General features: G+C 37.1%; 2 protein-coding genes and 1 long non-coding RNA gene across 4 annotated transcripts; 1 reads left to right on the top strand and 2 right to left on the bottom strand.

Annotated features, from left to right (window-relative positions):
- Positions 1–1,318: 1,318 nt before the first annotated feature.
- Positions 1,319–3,777, bottom strand: LOC141816481 (uncharacterized). Its single transcript, XR_012600700.1, has 4 exons — positions 3,344–3,777; positions 3,175–3,273; positions 2,556–2,601; positions 1,319–1,474 (listed from the first exon to the last, which is right to left on the bottom strand). It is a non-coding gene; the product is annotated as an uncharacterized LOC141816481 (long non-coding RNA).
- A 7,299-nt stretch (positions 3,778–11,076) lies between these two features.
- LOC141822343 (aspartic proteinase nepenthesin-1-like) lies at positions 11,077–12,613 on the top strand. The gene has a single exon (XM_074709786.1). It carries the CDS (start codon positions 11,102–11,104, stop codon positions 12,401–12,403), a length of 1,302 nt encoding a protein of 433 aa, XP_074565887.1. The 5' UTR covers positions 11,077–11,101; the 3' UTR covers positions 12,404–12,613.
- Positions 12,614–13,237: 624 nt separating this feature from the next.
- LOC141821110 (glycerol-3-phosphate acyltransferase 9-like) lies at positions 13,238–21,730 on the bottom strand. Of its 2 annotated transcripts, none has more exons than XM_074708483.1 (13): positions 21,465–21,730; positions 21,175–21,294; positions 21,029–21,086; positions 20,307–20,425; positions 17,688–17,787; positions 16,363–16,458; positions 16,180–16,276; positions 16,003–16,090; positions 15,827–15,923; positions 14,341–14,426; positions 14,103–14,222; positions 13,908–14,006; positions 13,238–13,562 (listed from the first exon to the last, which is right to left on the bottom strand). In XM_074708483.1, exons 2-13 carry the CDS (start codon positions 21,279–21,281, stop codon positions 13,514–13,516), a joined length of 1,116 nt encoding a protein of 371 aa, XP_074564584.1. In that variant the 5' UTR covers positions 21,282–21,294; positions 21,465–21,730; the 3' UTR covers positions 13,238–13,513. The 2 variants fall into 2 exon arrangements, with proteins under 2 accessions (XP_074564584.1, XP_074564583.1); XM_074708482.1 differs by having other exon boundaries at positions 21,526–21,730.
- Positions 21,731–22,460: the final 730 nt, after the last annotated feature.

Here is a 22,460-nt window from a genome sequence, read left to right as displayed (position 1 = left end):
CTATGTGTATATCTTCGTTGGCTTCGTCCATGCAACCGATCGAACCTCCAAGAAATTTAGATAGCAATCTTTGCATCGAGACCGGCTGCCATGGCTGATGTGCTCTTCATGCTCATCTTCCACTGCCCCATCGCAGCTCTTCATGCTCTTTCTAATTTCAATGAAATTAGAAAGACAATTTCATTGAAATTTTAAAACCCAAGACTATTCATACCTGCATTCTGTGAGCTTAGTGCTGGGGCGGAAGTAATGGCGGAGCCATAGGAGTGTAAACGAGCCAAGCTGCTCACGAGCTATTCGAGTCTCGGCTCGAAAAAAAATTCATTTGAGTTCGTTCGATTAAGTTAACAAGTCGAGCTCGAGCCTGATTTCGAGCTCGAATGTATTATCGAACCGAGCTCGAACTTAACAGTATTTGATTCGTGAGCTCGCGAACATGTTCGTTTAAAGGCTCACGAACGTGTTCGCGAACATGTTCGTTTAAAGGCTCACAAACGTGTTTGTTAAGAGATTCACGAATATATATATATATATATATATATATATATATTACATGAATTATAAATATTATATATTAACGAGCCAAGCTCGAACTAAGCTCATTTAACTTTTAAACAAGCTATTTTCGAACCAAGCTCGAACTAGAATTCGTTTAACTTTAAAACGAGCCGTTTTCGAGCCGTTCGCGAACTATTTAATTTCATTACGAGCCAAGCTCGAGCTTAAGAATTAAAGCTCGAATCGAACTCGAGCTTAGGAAAAATGAATCGAGCTCTAGCCTCTTACTGTTCGACTTGGCTCGGTTCGATTACACCCCTACGGAGCCAGCCCGGATGATTTATCCTAGCTGATCTCTGATGATGGACTACGTACGCCGACGCGACAACCCGAGTTGTCTTCTTCGTTCTCTTAAAAAAAAATTTCTCTCATCCGTAAATTCAAACTTTTGCGCTGTCAAGCCCCCAGACTATAACCTGAGTAACTTATAACGTGGCTCCAACCGTGGGCAGAAGGGTTAGACAAGGGTAACCGAGCTAGAAAAAATATATAAAGAAATAAAACTTCTTGATTTAATGATTTATTCATGAGAGGTGCAATTTATAGAGGTATTAAGGTGCTCTGGTCGATTGACTAATTAATAAAGAATTATCAATTGACATATTGCAAAAGAAAAGTGTCACGCCTCAGGAGACGGTTGTCCGAAAATTTCGACAGCATCTTCCCTGTAACAATTGTCATTTCCCTGAATACATATATATCATAAGTACATGGCAACAATAAAGCCTACACGACCACCATCCATACATGACAACATATATAACAAGTACATCAAAAATCAAAACACATATACGCAAATCCACGTGATCTAGAACAAGTCTTGAAACATAATTACTGATATCATAATCAAAACCAAAATTTATCGAAGTCATCTCGACAAGGGACTAACAGCGCGACTCTCTAGACAGACTTCAACCTAAAAAGGATAAAATCAACGAGATGAGTTCAATGAACTCAGTGGATATCTAGCAGACATGTATAATAAGCTATCCCTAGCAGTAATAATCATGCTAATACAGTCTCCTGAGAGGATAGTAAGAAATGCAAAATTGAAACAATATAAGAGCTGTACATACCAGAATCACCTATCTCTACATAACGACACAAACCATGCAAATAGATGCAAGGTCACCAAACCAAACGTATAAGACCTTCTGTATGTACATGTCAAATATATGCAGCAACCAAAATGCAGCAAGTAATAATAAATGTAATCCATGCATTATGCACATGATGCAATGACATGGTCACCCCTGATGCCAGTCAGCCACTATCACCGACAATGGTGAGGTCAAGTGGATAGGGCTATGACAATTGTGCATTTTGCCGTCACTGCTCTTGCATGACCGAGTAGACAGGATACTGACGGAGTACACCTATACTCCTACTCCAAATCAATGGGGGAGCAAAACTCTCATCTCCTCATCTCACAATAAGGAGGAGGGATCCCTGTAATGCTTCCACGCTGCGGCACCATTACCCCTGAGCGGTCAAGCGGAGCCCTGACAAAGCAACTGCACACACCCTCCTGATGTACCACTAACCCATGAATGGCAATGTATGCAGATCATGTAACTGGCGACGGGCTCAGACTACATAGGAGCCGATGATTGCTAGTATGCAATCATGCAAGGATGGTGCATGACACTAATGCGTGCAAACCTACTAATTAATGCCTCCATATAATACGTATCAATTTGGGCATATCAAATTACCTTAGTATCCTATGTCCAGGTATACAATGCAAGGTATATCTAGTAGCTAATCAATGCCCAGTAAGGAACAACATGATACTACTCTGATGAGCATATCTAAATATGGCAAGTATCAAGGTAATATGGAACCTAAACCAATAACAGGTAAAAATGACATACAACATATACTAAGTAGTGATATACCAGGGCAAATATAAAAACATAAAAATTACTACTAGTCATAGCAAAATCATACACATCAAAATGACATATCTAAAGAGATAAGCCGATCGAGATACCTGCCTTTCGAAAGTAGTCCGTATCAGCAAAGAACCTCCGGTTCAATGTCCTGAAATTAGAATAAATACATTCCTAAATACAACGATATATATATATATTTTTTCCTATTAAAAAAAATCCTAGTCGATTTTAAGGTTAGTTTAACCTCATCCAAATTAACATAACCCAGAGTTAAACTAATTCAACCATGGTTTGCTCAACACTAGAATCTAATTGGATCCAAATAACACCACTTATCCAATAAACTAATTAGTTATATTAACTAATTAATTGAACTACCCTCAACCCATATTTAACCAATCCACCCAACAAATCTAACCATTTTTTATCAAGAGCATATCCATATCAAACCCAAGAGATTCAAGCACCAATCCAATTCCTGCTTTAAATCGAATTAGATATTCTAAACCTATCCCTAATTACATGGATAAATAGGTTACTGGTCAACATTGAATTGACTAGCCCTAACCAACCCCAATTAACCCTAATCCTTTCTCAAGAATCCTAGTCAAACCCATGTTTGACCGGACTGAACCCCAACCGAATCCATTCCCGATTAAGAATCCAAATCCGAACCCTAATACCATGATGGAAGAAAAAGAACTCGAGTTCTGTGGCTTACCTCATTGCTCCGGCTCCGGCGACCTAGATCCGATCAGAAACCCACCGGCTGCCCCGGCTCGATCCACGATTCCTAACAAATCCGTTCACAATCCCAGCCCTAAACTCCTAAAAACATGGAATCAGGCTCCAGAAACTCGCATAAATTGAAAGCTAGGCCGAAACCTTACCTCTTCCACTCGATCGAGCGCTGATCATGCACGATCCCAATTCACAATCGGTGTTGTTGTGCGACCACAGTTTTTGCCGGCGTGGCTTCGGAGCTCCTCCCTTCGTCAACGTCCTCGATCTCGAGTAGACACCGGTGCTCGCCACGATTGAAGGGAAACAGAGAGGAGGAGACGCGAAATAGGGAGTTATCACGGCTGGGGGCAAAAAAATGCAGCGACGCTTAGGGTTCCCTCGTTTGCGAGCCCCGATCACGAGCAGTTTTCGATCGGCGGTGATAGGAGATTGCGACAAAGGAACGTCCTGATTGCGAGCTCGACAGGGGAAGAAGAAAATCACGGCCGGATTCCCTGGCTGTAGGCGACGAAGCGAAGGGGGGGGTCGCGACAATGGGAAGAAGAGGATGGGTCGCGGCACAGAAAGAAGAAGAAGAAGGAGGAGGAGAGGCAGCGTGCGTTTTCGGGCGAAAGCAGAAACGGAGTAGCTGTTTCAGGAGAGGGGAGGCATCGGTTTTGCGAGCAGAAAGGGGGAAACGGCGTCGCGGGTGGCTATTGGATTCCTAACGGGTATTTCGGATTTTAAACCCGAATCCTTTAACCCTACCCCCCCCCCAAACTCAAAGAGAGATTTTTGACATTGAGTTTGCTTGTTAGTTTAGGGAAACGTTGCTTAGATAATGATTTAGTAAAGATCTTAGTAGGTTAATCATCTGCAAAAATATAAGAGACAAATAACTGTTGAGTTGTACACATTCTCGAACAAAATGAAAATCAATTTTCATATATTTTGTACGAGCATAAAATACTAGATTTGCTCTAAGATATGTTGCTCCGAATATTATCACATCAAATATTTGATGCAACATGTGATGTAAGATGAAGTTCTGAAAAAGCGATTAAAGCCAAATAATTTCAGACGTATTGGTTATAGCTTTATGTTCTGCCTCAGTGCTTAAATAAGATACTGTAAGTTGCATTTTCGAATTCTATGAGATAAAGTTTCATCCAAGAAATATTGCATACCCACTAATAGAACATTTATTTTTACGAGAGCTTGTCCAAATCCGTATCACTATAGGCATATAAGTCTCTCGAAGATTGACAATATAGAAGAAGACTATGTAGAATAGTACCTTTGAGATAGAGAAGTATTCTTTTCACACTATCCCAATTTAGTTCAGTTGTAGCATGTACCCTCAGGAGCCTCATCCCAGGAGCTTGCTACCGGACGCGTTTATGCGATGACTAATGAGGATGCACGATGAGTCGATAAATCAGTTATCAAAGGTATCATTTTTGTTTATAGCTTCTTAACATATCTATTGAGTGATACTGCTAGTATACATTCTTTTATCTCTCTGAATTTGTGATTAAGATAGGAAAACAACCAACATCACAACCATTTAGTCTAGTCGTATCCATACCATCAGGAGAAGTGTTAGCAGTAGACAAGGGCATTAAAGAGTGTCCTTTGGAATTTGATGGACACTCTCTAGTGGTAGCTTTATTAATCCTGAAAATGTCAGAATTTGATATTATTCTATGAATGGATTGGTTGTCTGAAAATAATGTCTCAGTTGATTGTCAAGCAAAAGTCGTGAGTTTCAATCCTCTTGGACAACTTCCTTGGAAATTCATCGATGTTCGAACCAAAGTTTGTCTCTCATCTCAATATTACAGGCTTATAAATTGTTGTCTACAAGTTGCATAGGCTATCTCTTATCTATGACCAGCATGGATGTCCCTGATGCGAAGTTACTATCCAAGATTCGTGTGGTCAGAGAATTTATCGATGTATTTCCTAATGAACTACCTCGGTTACCTCCCATATGTCAGACAAACTTTGCTATTGAATTACGGCTCAATACAACTCTAATTTTTAAAGCACCATATCAGATGACACCAGAGTTAAAAGTTCAGTTTCGAGAATTACTGGACAAGAGTTTCATTCGACCAAGTGTATCCCCTTGGGGTGCTCCAATTATTTTTGTTAAAAAAATGGTACGATGAGACTCTGTATCGATTATAGACAACTGAATACGGTAACTATAAAGAATAAATATCTTATTCCATATATCAACGATCTCTTTGATCAATTCAAGGGTACTTGCATCTGTTCCAAGATTGATTTAAGATCAAGATACCACCATCTCAGAGTCAAGGAATTGGACATTCAAAAGACAGCTTTCAGAACACATTCAAAAGTCAAGGAATCGGAAATTCTTAACAAACTTTAAATTTTTAAATTTCTAAATGGACTCAAAATAAAAAGAAAATAAAATAATAAAAATTATCAAAAATACTCTAAATATCAACAAAAGTCAAAAATAATTAAAATAATAATAATAATCTCCAAGTCCTCCTGTACTAATCATTTCGAGTTGAAAGAACTCATTTTTAAATTTAGAATAATATTAGATGGTAGTTCAAAAGAAAGAAGATCATTTGACATTAATTCAATAAAATTTATTAACAATCGTTGGACTTTTGTATCCATAGGTTGAAAAAATCATATGTTCAAATCTTTTCTAATCTTCAACAAATTTCTCTTCTGCACTATCCTCTAATATAACACGTATTACATTCTCTCATATAATTCAGACACATGCTTCCACATTCGATAGATCCTTTCATTAAGACCTTTAAAGTAATAGTAATCTGTGCCTCATTCTATATCTGCTCTGTCCAACAGGACAGTAAAATGCGTCGTACCATCAAAATGCCTAATGGTTTTTAATGTTGTTCATACACAATGGCCATTGTCCTTGCACAACGTTCTTATATTGTAATTTTTCGATTTACTTCCTCATAGATGGTCGTGGGACCGACCATGTGAAGCCGCTAAGGTGGCGGATTCCACCTTTTGCAGAAGAGCCTCCATCACCTCGTAATCAACTGTAATTTTTTGATTTACCTCTTTATAAATGACTGTGAAATTGATCGTGTGAGGCCGCTGAGATGACAGATTCTACATGTGCAGAAGAGCTTCCATCACTACCAAAACCATCTAGTCTTCCCATATCACACCAATCATCCGATGAACCCAACTCGTCAGGAATATCACCATCAACAATAAGCCCAATGTCTGCATAACATAATTAAGAAACCATGGTACAATTAATGCTCTAAAAAACGGCAACAGAGTTAAGTTGAGGGAAGTCTTAGCTTGTGCCCCACGACTGCTTCCACTTTCCATAAACAAACGTAGATACATACTACTGTAGATAATACTGTGCTGGGACAGCAAACTGCGGATTTATGGAACTAACATAGTTTGAAGAATCAACAGAAATATATAGAATCATTTAGATTGGTCATTTGTGGTATAGGTACTTGATGAACACGATCATAAACAACAATTCTCGCAACAGCATTATTTATGTTGGACCCCATATATATGTAAGTTCACTTCTGGATTGCTTACGTCGGGGTTGGCAAATGAAGAAAATAAATATTGTCCCGAGTTTGGTTCTTGGAAACTGAAGCATAAGTTCAATCACCATCTTGAACATTTCATGATTCTTGGAATACGGTCTGTCAATTTTGGTAAGTTTCTTGTATATAAAAAAAAATTAAGAAAATATATTAATCTGCTTGTTTTCATATTTAAAAGGGCAGTCTTCCTTTGGCTTTCAAATTCATAATTGATATCTTCAGTATCATAATAATCATCCATGAATATTTCGTTCATCTTCTTATTATCATGCTCCTCTAAGTCAAAGTCCTCCTCTAATTCATCTTCGAATTCATCCAAGCCATTTCGAATGTTGAAACAATCATCCTCCATGATGAAATGTAGTTGTCCCTGAAACAAAGTTTGAGTACAATGAAAGAGGCTCCCGACACATAGCTGAGTTGGTTACGACACATACCTGACGAAGTCAGGCAATACCTTCCTGCGTCGTGATCAACTGCAGTTTCTCGATTTACTTCCTCACAGATGGTCATGGGGCCGACCGTGTGGGGTCGCTAAGGTGGTAGATTCCACCTTTTTGCAGAAGAGTGCAATGAAAGAGAAGAAAATAATTTTTTAATTTTTTTTATTCAGTTATTTTGACTTGGTTATGTCTACCACGTGATCACTGTAGCTGCTCCCATCACGTTGATGCTCGACCAGTGAGTTTGATGATGATCAATAAAAAATTATTTTCACTTCGTTAAGCTAATCAATAAATTTCTCATTTTGAAACATACTAGAAAATTCAAGAAAATCAACTAGAAATCTCTCATTTTGAAACATACTAAAAAATTCAAGAAGATCAACTAGAAATCTGACATCTCTGTATCATTCCTCTCGACCACAATTTCTGCGATTGTGATAAGAGTTTCGAAAGGCGAAATCATAATTAGCATAAGGGAATTTACGATCTTCAAGATCTCACGTCGCTAGACGCTGAGTTAATTTTGTAATTTTTCTCTATAGATCAAGAACCTTGTCTTAGGTACTACGATCATAGTACGAGGTTTCCTCAGCCAAAACTTACCTGTCACAATCACGATCATGACCACGACGACCCATCCATCATATCTTATAAGGTTTGATACTAGTCCCCGGGGCAATGGTGCTGTGGTAGGACATCCAGGTTGTCACCCATTCATTTGTGGTTCGATCCCCAGCTACGGCGTATTTGCAGGAATTTTCCTTCAAATGGGGAGCGCAATCAAAGGATGCTGGGCGTCTGAGCTGGCCGCTGCGTGCACTTCCTGATTTACCCTAGTGGCCGGTGGGAAACTTCCGTAGGACCGAGTCGGTCACCCTAGAGATAGTCTATGGAACTAACTGAGACTTATCATTTTTTTATAAGCTTTGATACTAACTGATGTCGAACAGGATATAGATTATCCTGCAAGTAATATTGATTCCGTTAATCGACCGCGAACGTCGAAAATCAATTTTTTAAAACTTATTAATTCGGAAGAATTAATACCAGAAGATAGGGAAATAAACGGTATTGTCAAAAATATTATTAAACTAAAAATTTCTCCTTAAATATCAACTAATAAGATGGTTATATGGATCCGCCCAAACAATTGAGTACAATAATGAACTTGAATCGTTAGATCATTGATAATCAATTTTAATTAATGAAAATTCATGTCGTCTAAAACCACTTGGAGATCAAATTCAAATAATAAAAACATTAATATCAACATAAATTGAATGATAAAAAATAATATATGGAAGAGAAGCTTTTTGCTACTTTGTAAAAATTTTGTAGCGAAATTTGAGATCTAACGTCATCGATCAAACATCTTATGCTCACCATAAGATGAACGATGCGAACTGGGTTTCAGACCTTTCGACACCTAGTATAATTGGCGGCGGCACTACCGATGAGGTGGACGCCTCAACCCAGAGGGATTCAAGTCGGATCTCGCAGTTGAATCTTGGAGTACATGAGGATGCCGCCCTCGAGCGAGAACATTGGTACCTCCATCCCTTCCTATGTTGGTCCACTTGCAAAGTTGTAAATTTAAACACAACATTAATATTTTCGATATCATTTTTTGTTTTACAAATAAAAAAATTATTAATGTCATTATATCTATATATTAATTAATTAAACATATTAATCTTATTAACTGATTTAATTTTTTTATCATAAATCCAAACTTCATGTTCATCTTCTTAATTCACTCTCTGCGGCAAGTAAGGAATTCTGCTCAATAACGATTCTAAATTTTTTTCCTGTTCAGCGAAAAAGATATAAGACAGTGACGCGGTTGCGCGATGTGGCAGCCTCCCAAGCTGCCACTGCCCCACCAAGTAGCGACGTAGCCGCTGCCCTGCCAAGTAGCGACACAGCCACTGCCCCGCTTGTTGCGACTACGATTGTAGAGAGAGTGTTTGTTGTTATGATAATTGTGAAAGACAGATTACGCAATCAAATGGGTGATAATTGGATGAATAATAGTTTTATTGTTTATGTAAAGAAAAATATATTTCTAACAGTTGACAATTAAACTATTGTACAAAGGTTTCAATATGAAGACTGAAAAGAACGATTGTAAAATAATTCATCGGACTGTCTTTTCAATTATATTACACTATTGCCTACACTTAACGAAGATCCTAGCTCCGCCCCTGCTTATAAAGAAAGTAAATCAAAAATTTCTCCTTAAACATCAACTAACAAGATGCTTATATAGATTCAAAATCCTAATAAAAAAAATTCTTACAGAAAGTAAATTTTTTTAATAAATTTCAAATCTTAAAATTATTAAACAAACTCAAAATAAATATAAAAATTAAAAAAATATTCTAAATACTAAAAATTTTAAATATAATTTAAAAAATAAAAATTATAAAAAATAATAATAATAATATTCAGATCCTATGGCATCCTCAACATCTACTAGCATGAGCATAAGACTACCAAAATTGATTAGGTATGAGATAAGCAAAAACAATAGAACTCTATTAATGATGTAAAAAATCTATCTAAACGATAAGATATTTCAAAGATTGCTGCTACATTTCTTTGCAGTTTAGTGTCGTCGAGAGCCTCAAGAATTTCATTAGGTGGGACAACAAACATAACAGGCAACAATTAAGTTAGCCATCTTGACTTTTGGTCAAAATATTTTGGATGATTGCGTGAGGGTGCAATGATTTAGTGGGTATATATGAACGAAAAATTTGTTATCAAGGGCCCTGGGATACTGTGATGATAAATCAAAAGCATGTTTTTGATGATTTAGAAAAAAGGACCTCTTTTGTAATCATATAATAGTAGGTCCTCTCGGCATGTGTACTTGATCATTGCAAAAATAATCACATTAATAATTGGAACTAACTCAATCATGAACGGAAAAACAAAGATAAATTTTATTGAAATGAGCGCTTCTTTTTTAATATTTTTTATCAAAAAGCCATCTAACCTAATGAGTTTCTTTTATAAAATTACATAAGTACTCTTAAGTATATTATTCGACCAATTTTAATTTTTTTGATATGTCAATTTTAAATTTAAATTCTGATAAGTTGATCGGACTAATTTAGCATGTCTTTACAATTTCATAACAAATATAATGTAAATTTGACATGTTCAATAATATTTTATATTATGACATTTACAATTTTATAACTGCTATAATATAAATTTGATATGTTCATATAATATTCATAGATATTAAATCATAATTATTATAATATTAATTATCTCATATTTAATAATATCTATATTATAATAATTATAAAATTGTAGTTATATAATATGGATTTATCGTACTCACACGAAACAATTGACCGACCGAGGGGTTAAATTTGAAATCGACTAACCAAAAAATCAAAATCGGTTGAAATATTTTTGAGGTAGCTTTGTAATTTTACACGGAGCTAATAGGGGTGGAGCGACTTTCAATAAAAAAAATTTTTTAAATGCCCCATTCTGATGAATAAAGGACACCCGTTGATTTTTGCTTAAGAAGACAAACATGAAACATCAAATGATAAACAAATATATATGTCTCAGAAAAAAAACAATCTTGTTGTATCATATATATTGACACGTCACTATCATATAATATAATTAGTTGATTATTACAGAATAGATGTACTGAGGTGTCGAATTTTGATAAAATGGAGGTAATATTTTTTTCGATCAATTATAATTTTTTACGAATTTCTTACGAACAATCTAGCTGTCAAACTGCATTTACTCAATTTTAACTGCATCTATCTTTATGATCTTCGCTCGATCGCGACTTAAACAATTAGCTGAATCATCATCATCTTCTTCTTCTTCGGGTTAGGTCGCCATGGCTAACGTGCTCTACCTCTTCTTTATCATGCTTCTGTTGGTTGAGAATCCTCTTGCCTCTTCTACCTCCGGCGACGGGTTTCGACTCACTCTCACCCACGTAGACTCCGCCGCCGGCGCTTCCCTCACCTTGGCGGAGCGAATCCAACGCGCCGTCCGCCGGAGCTACTCCCGGAAGAGGGCCATCGAGGCCAAGCGCAACGTCGTGGCTCCTGTCAGCTTCGGTGGTGAATTGGAGTACCTCGTCAGCTTCGGCATTGGTTCCCCGGCGCTCCCCGTCACCGCCATCCTCGACACCGGCAGCGACCTCATTTGGACGCAGTGCCTCCCCAGCTTCGAGAGAATCCCTCAGCCCACCCCCTTCTACGATTCCTCCGAGTCCTCCTCCTTCTCCCGGATCCCTTGTTCCAACCCCTTCTGCAGTGCTAACAGTTCGATCCTCAGTGGTTGCGCTTCCTCCCAAGGCGACCTGTGCCTCTACTTGGCCAGATACGGGGACGACACTCATAGCAGAGGCTTACTCGCGACGGAGACGCTCCGTTTTGGCGATCGGTCGTCGATCGCCGGCGTCATATTCGGATGTGGGTTTTGGAACAACGGCACGCTGTCGAACTCCACCGGCATCGTCGGCATGGGCCGAGGCCGATTATCGTTGCCGGCGCAGCTGAATCACCCCAGATTCTCCTACTGTTTCACCTCGATTAATAGCTCCGCCGCCAGCCATCTCTTCTTGGGTACCAAGGCGAGCCTGGGAGGAGGAAAAAGAGGAGGCGGAGGCTCAATTGGGAGCACGCCGTTTATCTCCAACCCCATACGCCCCACCTTTTACTACATCTCCTTGATCGGAATCTCGTTGGGCGGGACTCGGCTTCCGATTCCACCGAGCGCCTTCCAGCTGAATCCCGACGGCTCCAACGGGACGATCATCGACTCCGGCACCTTCCTCACAGTGTTGAACCAGCCCGGGTACGACATACTTAGGAAAGAGTTGATCAAGCAGGCGCGGTTGCCGTTGGCGGAGTCACCGGGGCTGGGCATCGATCTGTGCTTCTCATTGAAGAACCGGCACTCAGCTCCCCGAATGCCGGAGCTGGTGTTCCACTTCGACGGCGCCGACATGCGTTTTCAGCGGGATAAGTACATGATATATGATCCAGAGGAAGGATTGTTTTGCTCGGCGATCGCCGGAACGGACGGCCTATCAATCTTGGGCAACTACCAGCAGCAGGACATGCACATCCTCTACGATCTCAAAGCCAACGTGCTCTCCTTCGTCCTGGCCAACTGCGACCTGTTCTGAAGCCAAATGCTTCAATAGCATCTGCACGCGTGCGCGCCGCCGTTTCTATTGCAATTTACTAATAAAATTGTGCTGTTCTTCAGAATATCGCATACGTTATATCTAGTAGTGTTCCTATTGCAATTCAATAAAATTGTACTGTCCCTATGAATGCACTTTATCGGCGGTTGAAAACTTGCAATCAAATTATTCAGACTGCTTCATAGTTCAACTGGCATTTAAGTTGAACTTTTCAAGCTTCTTCCATCAATGTATCCATCATCATCGATCAATCATCATGTGTAGATCTCCGTTGGCTTCGTCCATCAACCAAACCTCCATGCTTATCATCTTCCACAGCCCTATCGTACATTTTACCGCTGCTAGCAGGTTTCGGTTCAATCTTTACACAGTTAACTCCAGAACCACTTCTCTCACCTTGTCGCTGGCATCAACTGCAAGCATCTCGTCAACCTAGTGCAGAGGTTTACTCACAACTAATCGGCCGCCAGCATCATGTTCGGGGGGTCGGTTTTGGAACAATGGTTCAATATGACCCGAATTGACAGATCAAATTGGAAACCAAATGCATAATTGGTGTACTTAAGTAGACAATCAAAAAAGAACTCGAAGCTCAAATCAAACCAGAGATCTCTGCAGGTTTTGAAGATGCAACCTTTCACCATTTGATCTTTGAAGTCTCTTTTGAAGTGTAGTAATAAAAAAAGAGAGATCAACATTTGTTTAGTGCTGCATGAAAGAACATAAACAAATTGTCTAGGAACATTTAGCAACTAATTTGATGGGCTCAACAAGTCGACAAAGTCATCCACATGGAAACTCTACAAGTTGTGCAACTCATTCTGAATTTGATTGATTCAATATGCATCTTATGGTCAACACATTATTTGTCTAAACATATTGCCATTTGCTTGACATTGTCTAAGCCAAGACCTGATAGTAATCTAGGGAATTACCTAAACTAATACTCACCAATAATCTGTAATAGTCATCATCTCAATGGTCTTTACTTTCAAAGAATTGATGGAATTTGGAGAAGTATAAGGCAAGAGTTTTCAAGTCGAAGTCGCTATAAACATGGAAACCATAGAGTAAATTTACAAAGGTACTTTATTTTTCCTCCAAACGCTGTAACACTGATTCTGCAAAAATCTGTTGCCTGAAAATTGAGGCAACGAGTTAAAAAAAGACTGCAAATATCTGAAAATATAAGGTAGATAAATGATGAGCATAAAATCTAAAAGCTGAAGGTGAATTGAGTTAACAGCCCCCCAAAAAAAGATACGTCTTCTAGAGGTCTTCCCATTCAGAGTGACTATCCACTTTGAATCCCATGTGTAAAGGATGGTTTTGTGCCAGAGTTTTGATCTCTAGGTGAAATTTTATTATGTTGATTAACTCAAAATAATTCTATAATTGCCATCCATAGGTTTACTCCAAGTATGATCTTATAGAATTTGAAAGATAGTTTAATTGAAAGTTTAAAACCCATGACTATTCATACTTGCGTTCTGTGAGCTTAGGGCTGGGGCGGAAGTACTTCAGATAGCCATCCCATGGAACCTTTTTGAGACCAGCCCGAACAGAGATCATGTCTCGAACCCTTTTCCGTAGGATCATTCAAAAGGCAGAAAAGCTACTTGAGTTGGTATAGGATGAAATTATTTCAGCTAATGAATATTCAGAAAAGAAACTTTACCTTTCAGCAAACTCAATAGGAGTCTCACCAGGTCGTATGTACTGAGGTTCCAGGTACCACACATCGCAGACGACAGCCCATGATGTCATAAGCTGTGCTAAGTGCGTCGTAAAAGACTGCCTGTTTAAAGATGATCACAACTTACAAAAGGTTAGGATAGTGATAGATTCAGATATTCCATTTTAATTATGCTACAACAATATGAAAGCGGAAACGTTATCACAAGAAGATTTATTACTTTTTGCTGTTCCAAAAAGCATCCACAAAAATCTTGTTATACTTGATTGCTACAGGGCACACAGCACAACCAAGTTCAAAAGCACCCTGAAAATGGATCATAAAGGTCAATTGTCAACAAAAACAAATTGAATGCTAGTTTGGTAATGGAAAACATTAAGAACACGAAGAACATTAAAGAAAAAGCTATGTAAGGATTGGTGGTATTCTTTGAGAATGAAAAAAAGAAGCACAGAAGAGACTTTTAGAGTTACAATTGAAAGTGCATGAACAGAATATTGTAACTATATTTTTAACTAACAATAGGGTGTAACCTAATGACTCTGATTAGGTAAATGAATAGCATGTTGGTGAAAAATCTTGATAATTGACTCAAAAAGAGCTCATTAGGTTAATTCAATATTACTAAATATCTAAAGTAAAGAGCTTGAACACTAGTGAAGTCAGCTCATTGGCATTCTTCAACAAAACTCATGAACAATTGAGAAACAAGTTTGTTTTTCAGCTCCTCTCAAGCTTGATTATAATCTTGTTTATGTAGATTTTTCATTCAACCATACAGAAGACATAATACGTGTGCATTTTTATCATATGATTTATTTGTGTATATTGTTTTTAATATCTTAAATTTTATGATTTCATATTATAACAACTATATTAAAAAATACAACAATATCTTTAGTTAAGCTTGGAAAACCCCGAGCTTGGTTAGAGCTCAATAAGTTTTTTAAAAACAAAGTTGAACAAGTCTAAAAAAATGAATAAACTTAAACACAATTAATCTCAACTCAGCTTAGCTAATCTACAGTGTTCTCTTAGCCAGCACATCTCCAACTAAAGAAGGCATAATCTCGTTGTTCCTATACATCTGCTGAAAGAAACTCCTGTTCTGTAATTCACCAAATATAATTTCTCAATAATTTGCTAAGTTATATGATTATAATAGAATTCTTCGAGCTATCAGACTATAGAGTGGAAACTTTAAATAATTGAGATTAACTAATTCAATCTAAAGTGCTACCTAGTTAATCCCTTCCTTTCCGACTCTTTTAAATAAATAATAACATATATGGGACCAAAAGAAATCATGTAAAAGAGATACAAGATTCTGTTGGCCATTTCTTGTGTAACAAGGATAATCATAACCTGCTCATAGGTATTTTTTCATAACTTGTTTTACTGCTGAAACATGTAATTCAAATGTGGAATGGTACGATGCATAAAGGGTATAAGAAGCTAACTTCAATCACCAAATATATTACAAAGATTACCACCGCTAAGGTGAAGAGGCATGTAAATAAATGATGAGCTGGTAACGGCAAGACTATTACTACTCATTTAACTCAAACATGTGAATATGTGTCAAAGTTTCAGTGCAAGAGGAAAATAAAGTTTTGCATAGAGAATCGAGGTCGTGTATCTCCATATCTAAGCAAGTGAAGACATCATATTCATATAAAATGGAGGATTATACACTGGATACTAACCTTCTTGAACATAACAGTATAATGGTTGTTTACACAAGTTCCTTCAGGGAATATGAGAAGAGGGTTGTTGTCAACTCCTTGAGTGTGTTCCCTTAACCTAGAAATTCAGAGACAGATCAACAACCAAACAAGTAAACCAGAACTCGCTCAATGCGTCATCAGATGGGAAATTTTACTTCCTAGCAACAACTTCACGATCTTTAGCTTCAGTGCGATTGAACCAGATACAACCCACACTTTCTAAAATGGTCTTCTGGATAAATCCTAAGCACCAATTCAAGCATCCATTGTTACTCATAAACCAGTTAATAGAACGAATAAGGGTCGTGTAAAAAAACAATGTAGAAGCTCACCAACCCAACCAGGATGCTTCTGCATGATAACAGCAAATGCTGTCATCTGCTCTAAGATGATGAAATCAATCATAGAAGTATGATTGGCAACAAATACCTGTTAAATAACGCACCAATTATCCATTAAAAAGAATATGAAAAACCACTGTCTATATCTATAAGATCTTAAAGAACATGAAGAACCTGCTGGGGACGTATGCTTGGACGAGGTCCATGGTATTTGATCACTCCTGTCCATGAAGCAACAAAAACACTGCACATCATTTCAACCAGTTTCCTCTGTGCACAGATAACATAAACAGAGATCAGCACATACTGAATGGACACAGTAACTAAGGATATAAAAGCTAAGATAGTTGGAAAACATCAGTTAAGAATTAAGTGTTTGTAGCTGATCCAATTACTACTTAAATTGCATCCTTCTAAATAAAACTGTTGTAAGAAAAAGAGTAACAGGGTAAAGTGCCTCACGTAGCATTGGTATCATTGATTTTTAACATGCATGGAATATCCAAGTACAGGACATAACTCCATAATATAAACATCAAAAGCAAACAGGTCTGCTTCTCATCAACACACTGTGGTTGTGGGACTGGCAAATAATTACTGGATAACAAACTTTAACAATCAATCAACCTCCACTGAAACTGGCAAACCGTTAAACATTGCTAAGAACTGATCACGAAACACCATTTTCTCAAAGACTCACAAAACTGTTTGATCTGAGGAATTTTGGTCGATATAAGTGCCTTCTCAATGTGTGCAACACATCTTAACAAAAAGGAAGGAGAAAAAGACAGAAGATGAGAACACAATATTTCACATTTCTATTTTACTTCTACTTCTCTTTGGTATAGGACCACTCTTTAGCTTCATCATTTTCATGATTCAATCAGCCACATCATCCAAGTGAAGCTCGGCAATGTTTTATTCCTAATGACAGACCACAAACTCCTCAATTTGTAGCATTATATCTAAAGTTATTTTCTTCCTCCCTGCAATATATCAATCCATGGATTTATTCCACAACTTACCAGATTTTCATATAGGAAAAAGAAGTGCACAATCCAAAATCAACAAAAAACAAAAAAAAAAGACACTTGTTCTGAATTTTCATAACCCATAGAACAGCTAATGCATATAATGTGAGGCATAAATCATACATTAACATACTGAATAAAAATATAAGAACATACCACCAAATTCAGAAAGAATCGAATGGTGAAATAACAAATAAGCTTCATGGTGACCAAAAATGTGAATTTGCAAGTATTAAAATAGTCAAAGATCCAAAAACAGACAAAATGATGTAGAATACAACAACAACAACAACCAAGCCTCATCCCACTAGGTGGGGTTCGCTATAAATGATGAAGAATAGATTAGGCTAATTGAAGATAGATTGCCAAGATAAGTATTCATAAGCAAATTTACTTATATGTTATGTTATTCTTAGAGAAGTTATTGGACTATCAAATTGATAAATGTAGGTACAACAAGAAATGTACCTCTATTTTGCGTCTCCATTTATCATGTCCTCTTATTAGGAAATGTACTGGAAGGAAGGCTGCAAAGAACACTATCCATCCCAGAGCCAAAATTCCAACTCTACAAAGCATACAAGACATTAGATTGAAGAAAAAGACATGCCAACTAAAGCTACTTGTGGAACACCAAATATCCAAAAGACTAATGTTTTCTGCAAAATGTGTAGTTAGGAGGCTGTACAAGGGCATTACTGTACATCAAGCAGACATAGATATTTAACAAGTTGCTATATATATACTGATTTATACCAGGGAGGAAAAATCAAACTAAGAGAACACACCTCAATCCTAAATAAAGGCAATAAAATGATATACACACACCTAGACCAACTAGATAGCCTAGCTTCCTGAAATTAGAACTGATGTATTTTCGTTATGTCCCAGTAGCAATATAGGTGTACTGCATCTTTGAAGGTATATATCAAATGATTGATTGGGAGTGAAAGATTATGGATTGGGAGCCAGAGATAAGTCAAAGAATCAATCGTTTTTCTCTAGTTTCCCTTGACAAATAAGGAGGGAAGATAGTTATCCAACAAGATGAATTTAAGCATGCATCCTTTGTAAGTTATGATATCTAATATCGAACAGAAAGTTAATCAATACCTACTGATCATAGAGAAGAAAATAATTTTTCATCCTTATTTGCATTCGTTCAAGGAGACAATTGAAATAATTTTCTTTCCATCCCTCCTCTCCATATTGCCATTGTTTCTACATATCCAGCCTTTTTAATTTACCATTTCTCCAAAGAAACAAGGCTACGTGTAGCATCTGATCTAATTAACTGATTCTGCTTAATTGTTCTTTTGAATCAAAATTTAAAAAGTTAACCACAAATGATAGTACCTAGTGCAAGAAGCATCAGTAGCATCTATTAGCAAGAGTCATATATAAGAATGGTGGAAACATGAGACACATTCCCGCTGCAAATACCCACATAGTATGGAAACACAAATACATGAAACATATTGTTGGCCTAATGATGTAGCCTCATAATACATGTAAACAAGAATAAATGAGAGACATTGAAGGCTCAAGTACCAGCCTAGTATTTACACATTGCTGGCCCCACACCAGCCTAGTATCATATGGAGCTATATGCCAAATAAATTAACCATTTTCATTAGAATCAAACAGGCAATGCCCGGTATAGAATAAGCCATGCAAACGACAAATATCTTTAAATTCAAAGAGGTAGTTTTGTATTTTAGTTTTGATTACATTAAAAAAAATTAATATGTTAAAGATATTATGTGGCATTAAGCAGGCAGTCAGACATTACTGGTGCTCAAGAAAACATGGGCAAACATTTGTGCAACCATCAATTGGCAACCTAAATCAATGATGATCATGGTGTGTTGAAAGACAAGCAGCTGTCTAATTCTTGTCAAATGTAAATCAACAATTAAATGCAAGAAATCAACCAGCCACTGCATGACAACTAGTTGTACCAGAAGTAAAGGCATAGAAAGTCACTCATGCCATATCTAATCCATGTGCCAGGTTCACAATTTGCCATCTTTCCCATACGTTACAAATATAACCTTACAGGGGTATCTCAAGTATATGAGAACTGCCTCAAGTTTCATTTCTCAGATTCCTATAGTCGCGAGTTTCATGAATATGAGAACTACCCTAAGACTGAACTGACCCCCACTGCGAAGTCAAGCCAATCAATATCTCACTTCCTTAACAAGCAAATCTCTGATTCCGACCATCCCCATCCCCATCAAGCAATCAAGGGCAAACTCAAACTGAGGTTCATTACAGGGTCTCTAGTGTGTATTATATATGTTCTACAACAGGATGAATTCTTCAACAATAAGTAATTTCTTCACCCTTTTCACTTGCATGATATAAAATAAAAGAAGTGTATGACACATGATTGTGGAAAATATCATTCTGTTATTATAATAAAACTACAGTATCATCCTGTTCCATATTGAAAAGGGTATGACTTGTGAATCTGACAAAAAGTATTATCAGTTAAGTCCAGAAACCACAAAGCTGAGTTAAAATAAAACATAATAATTGGTATATCAATCAGTTCATTATGGTTGGATCTTCACCAGCATCACTACAGATGCCTTGGTGGTAACTTAGTTGCTAAGTGACCACCACAACAATATCAGTCATTCGACTTGGTGGTACTTGTTATGATTAAATATACCTTTTTTCATGCAAAGGAAACGACACTCTTACAATAGGACAAGGATTGTACTTCCAAGTTGACAGTGACCGCTTAAGTTATAACATCAACCAATGTGTAGGACAACTGCGATTTAACTGACTTGCACAATTAATTTTTCTATTCAAGTAGCAAACTCAAGTGACTCATTGTCCAAAGTGATCTGAATTATACTTGAACATAATGCATAAGTCACTGCTAGGCATATCAGAAGTTTGCCAAGGTACACTAATACAAAGTGTGTTGTGGATATGGATATAGTTACCTGAAAGAGTTTACTCAACTTATATAGGAATTTAGTTATGCATAACCATGCAAAATCATACAGTGAATGGTAGTGGTTGCATCTCATAATGGCTTTGTCAAATCAAATTACAAATAATTCAGACCTTACTGGAAAGAGAATCCCATATCGAACAACTACTCCCAGGCACCACAATGGGAACAAATAGATATTCCAATTCCAGGGTTCTGGAGGATTTGATTTAAAGCAGCGCGTGAAAGAGTCCTGTGGCCCAAGAAAGAAAACTAAATTTCAAAATCAAAGTTTAAAAAAAAACATAAAGCATGTAGATATCATGAGTTAAGCTAATCCATGCAACAAGCCATCACAGGTCTGATAAAACAAGAAAACTTGCTCAAACAATGTGATACATCATGCAAAGTCAAATGGCCAGCAGATTCAACTTCCAATGAAATAGGAATAGATAAATCTCTTATTTATGAAGTCCAAATCCTGAACAAGAAGAGATGGGATTAAGCTTTTGAGAATCATATGTGATTTTACCAAGCACCAGGACATCAACCACTCATATCCAAGAAAATTTCAATGAGAAAATAATAAAGGATTTACCAAAACAATTTCTCACAACAAAATCACTGCATAATACATAAAGACGTAATGCCAGCATAACTTTGTCGATCAGGTGATACTAACTCATCTATCATGATTTATCCTCAGTTTCTACCATGCAATATGAAATTAGAAAAGTTAATAATCCATGAAAAGTTACGTGGTCACCAAAAGACTGTATAAAGGAAATGTCAAACAACGGTGTCATCTCAGTCCAAAGATCCATCAAGATTGAGAGAAAGTGAGAGAGAGACTGACATCCACAATGGCGCCCGCAGCTTCCGTGAGGGTAGGGGAAATGTCTAAAAGGTCCGACCTGAGCGAAGAAAGTATACTCCATTAATCATATCCCCAAAAATTCTAAACAAATAATAAAAAAGACATAATTGATAGGAAGAGAATACAAATGGAGCTTCTTTGGAACTTCACGAATTGTCTCCGTCGTAAGGTACTCCTCAATGTTGGGACGATCAAGGTCAATCTCCGAGCATGAAGATTTCAATCCAGCCATAGCGTCCAAACTTCTGCAAACGAAAACCCTCACATCGAAATTTGCTAAATTTGCAACAATGATGGGATTCATCCGTCCCTCCGAAAATATTTTGAAACCCAAACTTCTATCTTTTGCTAGCGCGAAGAGTATAATTTGTGAATCATAGGATCTTAAAATCTACGCTCTATAGTTCCTATTTACCTCTCCCGTTATTCGTCGAGCACAATCCACCCAAAGGGAAACTGAAAGGAAAAATGGAAACCTTGATTACTGGAAGAAGAGAAATGCTTTCTTTCTGCGCAAGCAACGACCAACAACCACCAACGAACTGGCTTCGGGGGCGTGTACTGGAATTCCGAGGTGGCGGTGAATCCTCGGGCGAGGAGCTCGTCTCCAGCCGTCGAGGATGGACGAGAAAGGGGAAAGATTAGCCGATTCGTAGGCAAGCGAAGCAAGAATCCGTCCCCGTACGATATCTCCCACCCGTACCTGCTTACGTATTTGGTAAATATCTAGGCCACAACGTGGGTCCCACTTAATGGTAAACTTTGTGTTAATCCGCCCTCAGAGTTTTATTTGTTTTTCAATGCACACCTATAATTCTATTGTTTCTATTTCACTGGATAATATTTGTCAAAATGCCTTATATAGTTCTACTATTCGCATTTTGCTTTTTATTTACCGTATTAGTGTCGAATCAAGATATAAACCCCAACGTAATTTTTAATATTTTAATATTAATTATATTAATTATTTTTTTAAAAGTCCACTTTTAATTTTAAATTATTTTTAAAAATATTTATTTTTAAATTTAGATTATTTTAATTTTATTTAATGTAGATTTTTTAATTGTATCTTTTATTTTTTAAAATTTAATTAATTTTTTTATTGAGCTCTCAAAAATATGTACATTTATAGTCATTAATGATTTCGTATCTTTTTCGCTTTCTTTCGTCAGTATTCCCATGTCCTTCACTTCTCTCACATAATGATTTTGTTTCTTTCTCTGATATTTTGAAAATTGATTATAATATAATAGAGTTATTAAAATAAATAAGAATTAAATTTTGACAAAACTGAGATAATACATTTTTTTCATGGTCAACTATAATTTTTTGATTTACTTTCTCACAAGGATCATAAAAATTTAACGTATAAAACTGTTGAGATGGTGAATTTCATATATTTTTTTTTGTC

This window comes from Curcuma longa, chromosome 2, assembly GCF_044706935.1.
Source record: "Curcuma longa cultivar G26 ecotype Majalengka, Jawa Barat chromosome 2, ITB_CL_G26_1.1, whole genome shotgun sequence".
Taxonomy (NCBI): domain Eukaryota; kingdom Viridiplantae; phylum Streptophyta; class Magnoliopsida; order Zingiberales; family Zingiberaceae; genus Curcuma; species Curcuma longa.
The sequence above is the reverse complement of the archived record's forward strand: the minus strand, read 5'-3'. Positions and strand labels throughout refer to the sequence as shown.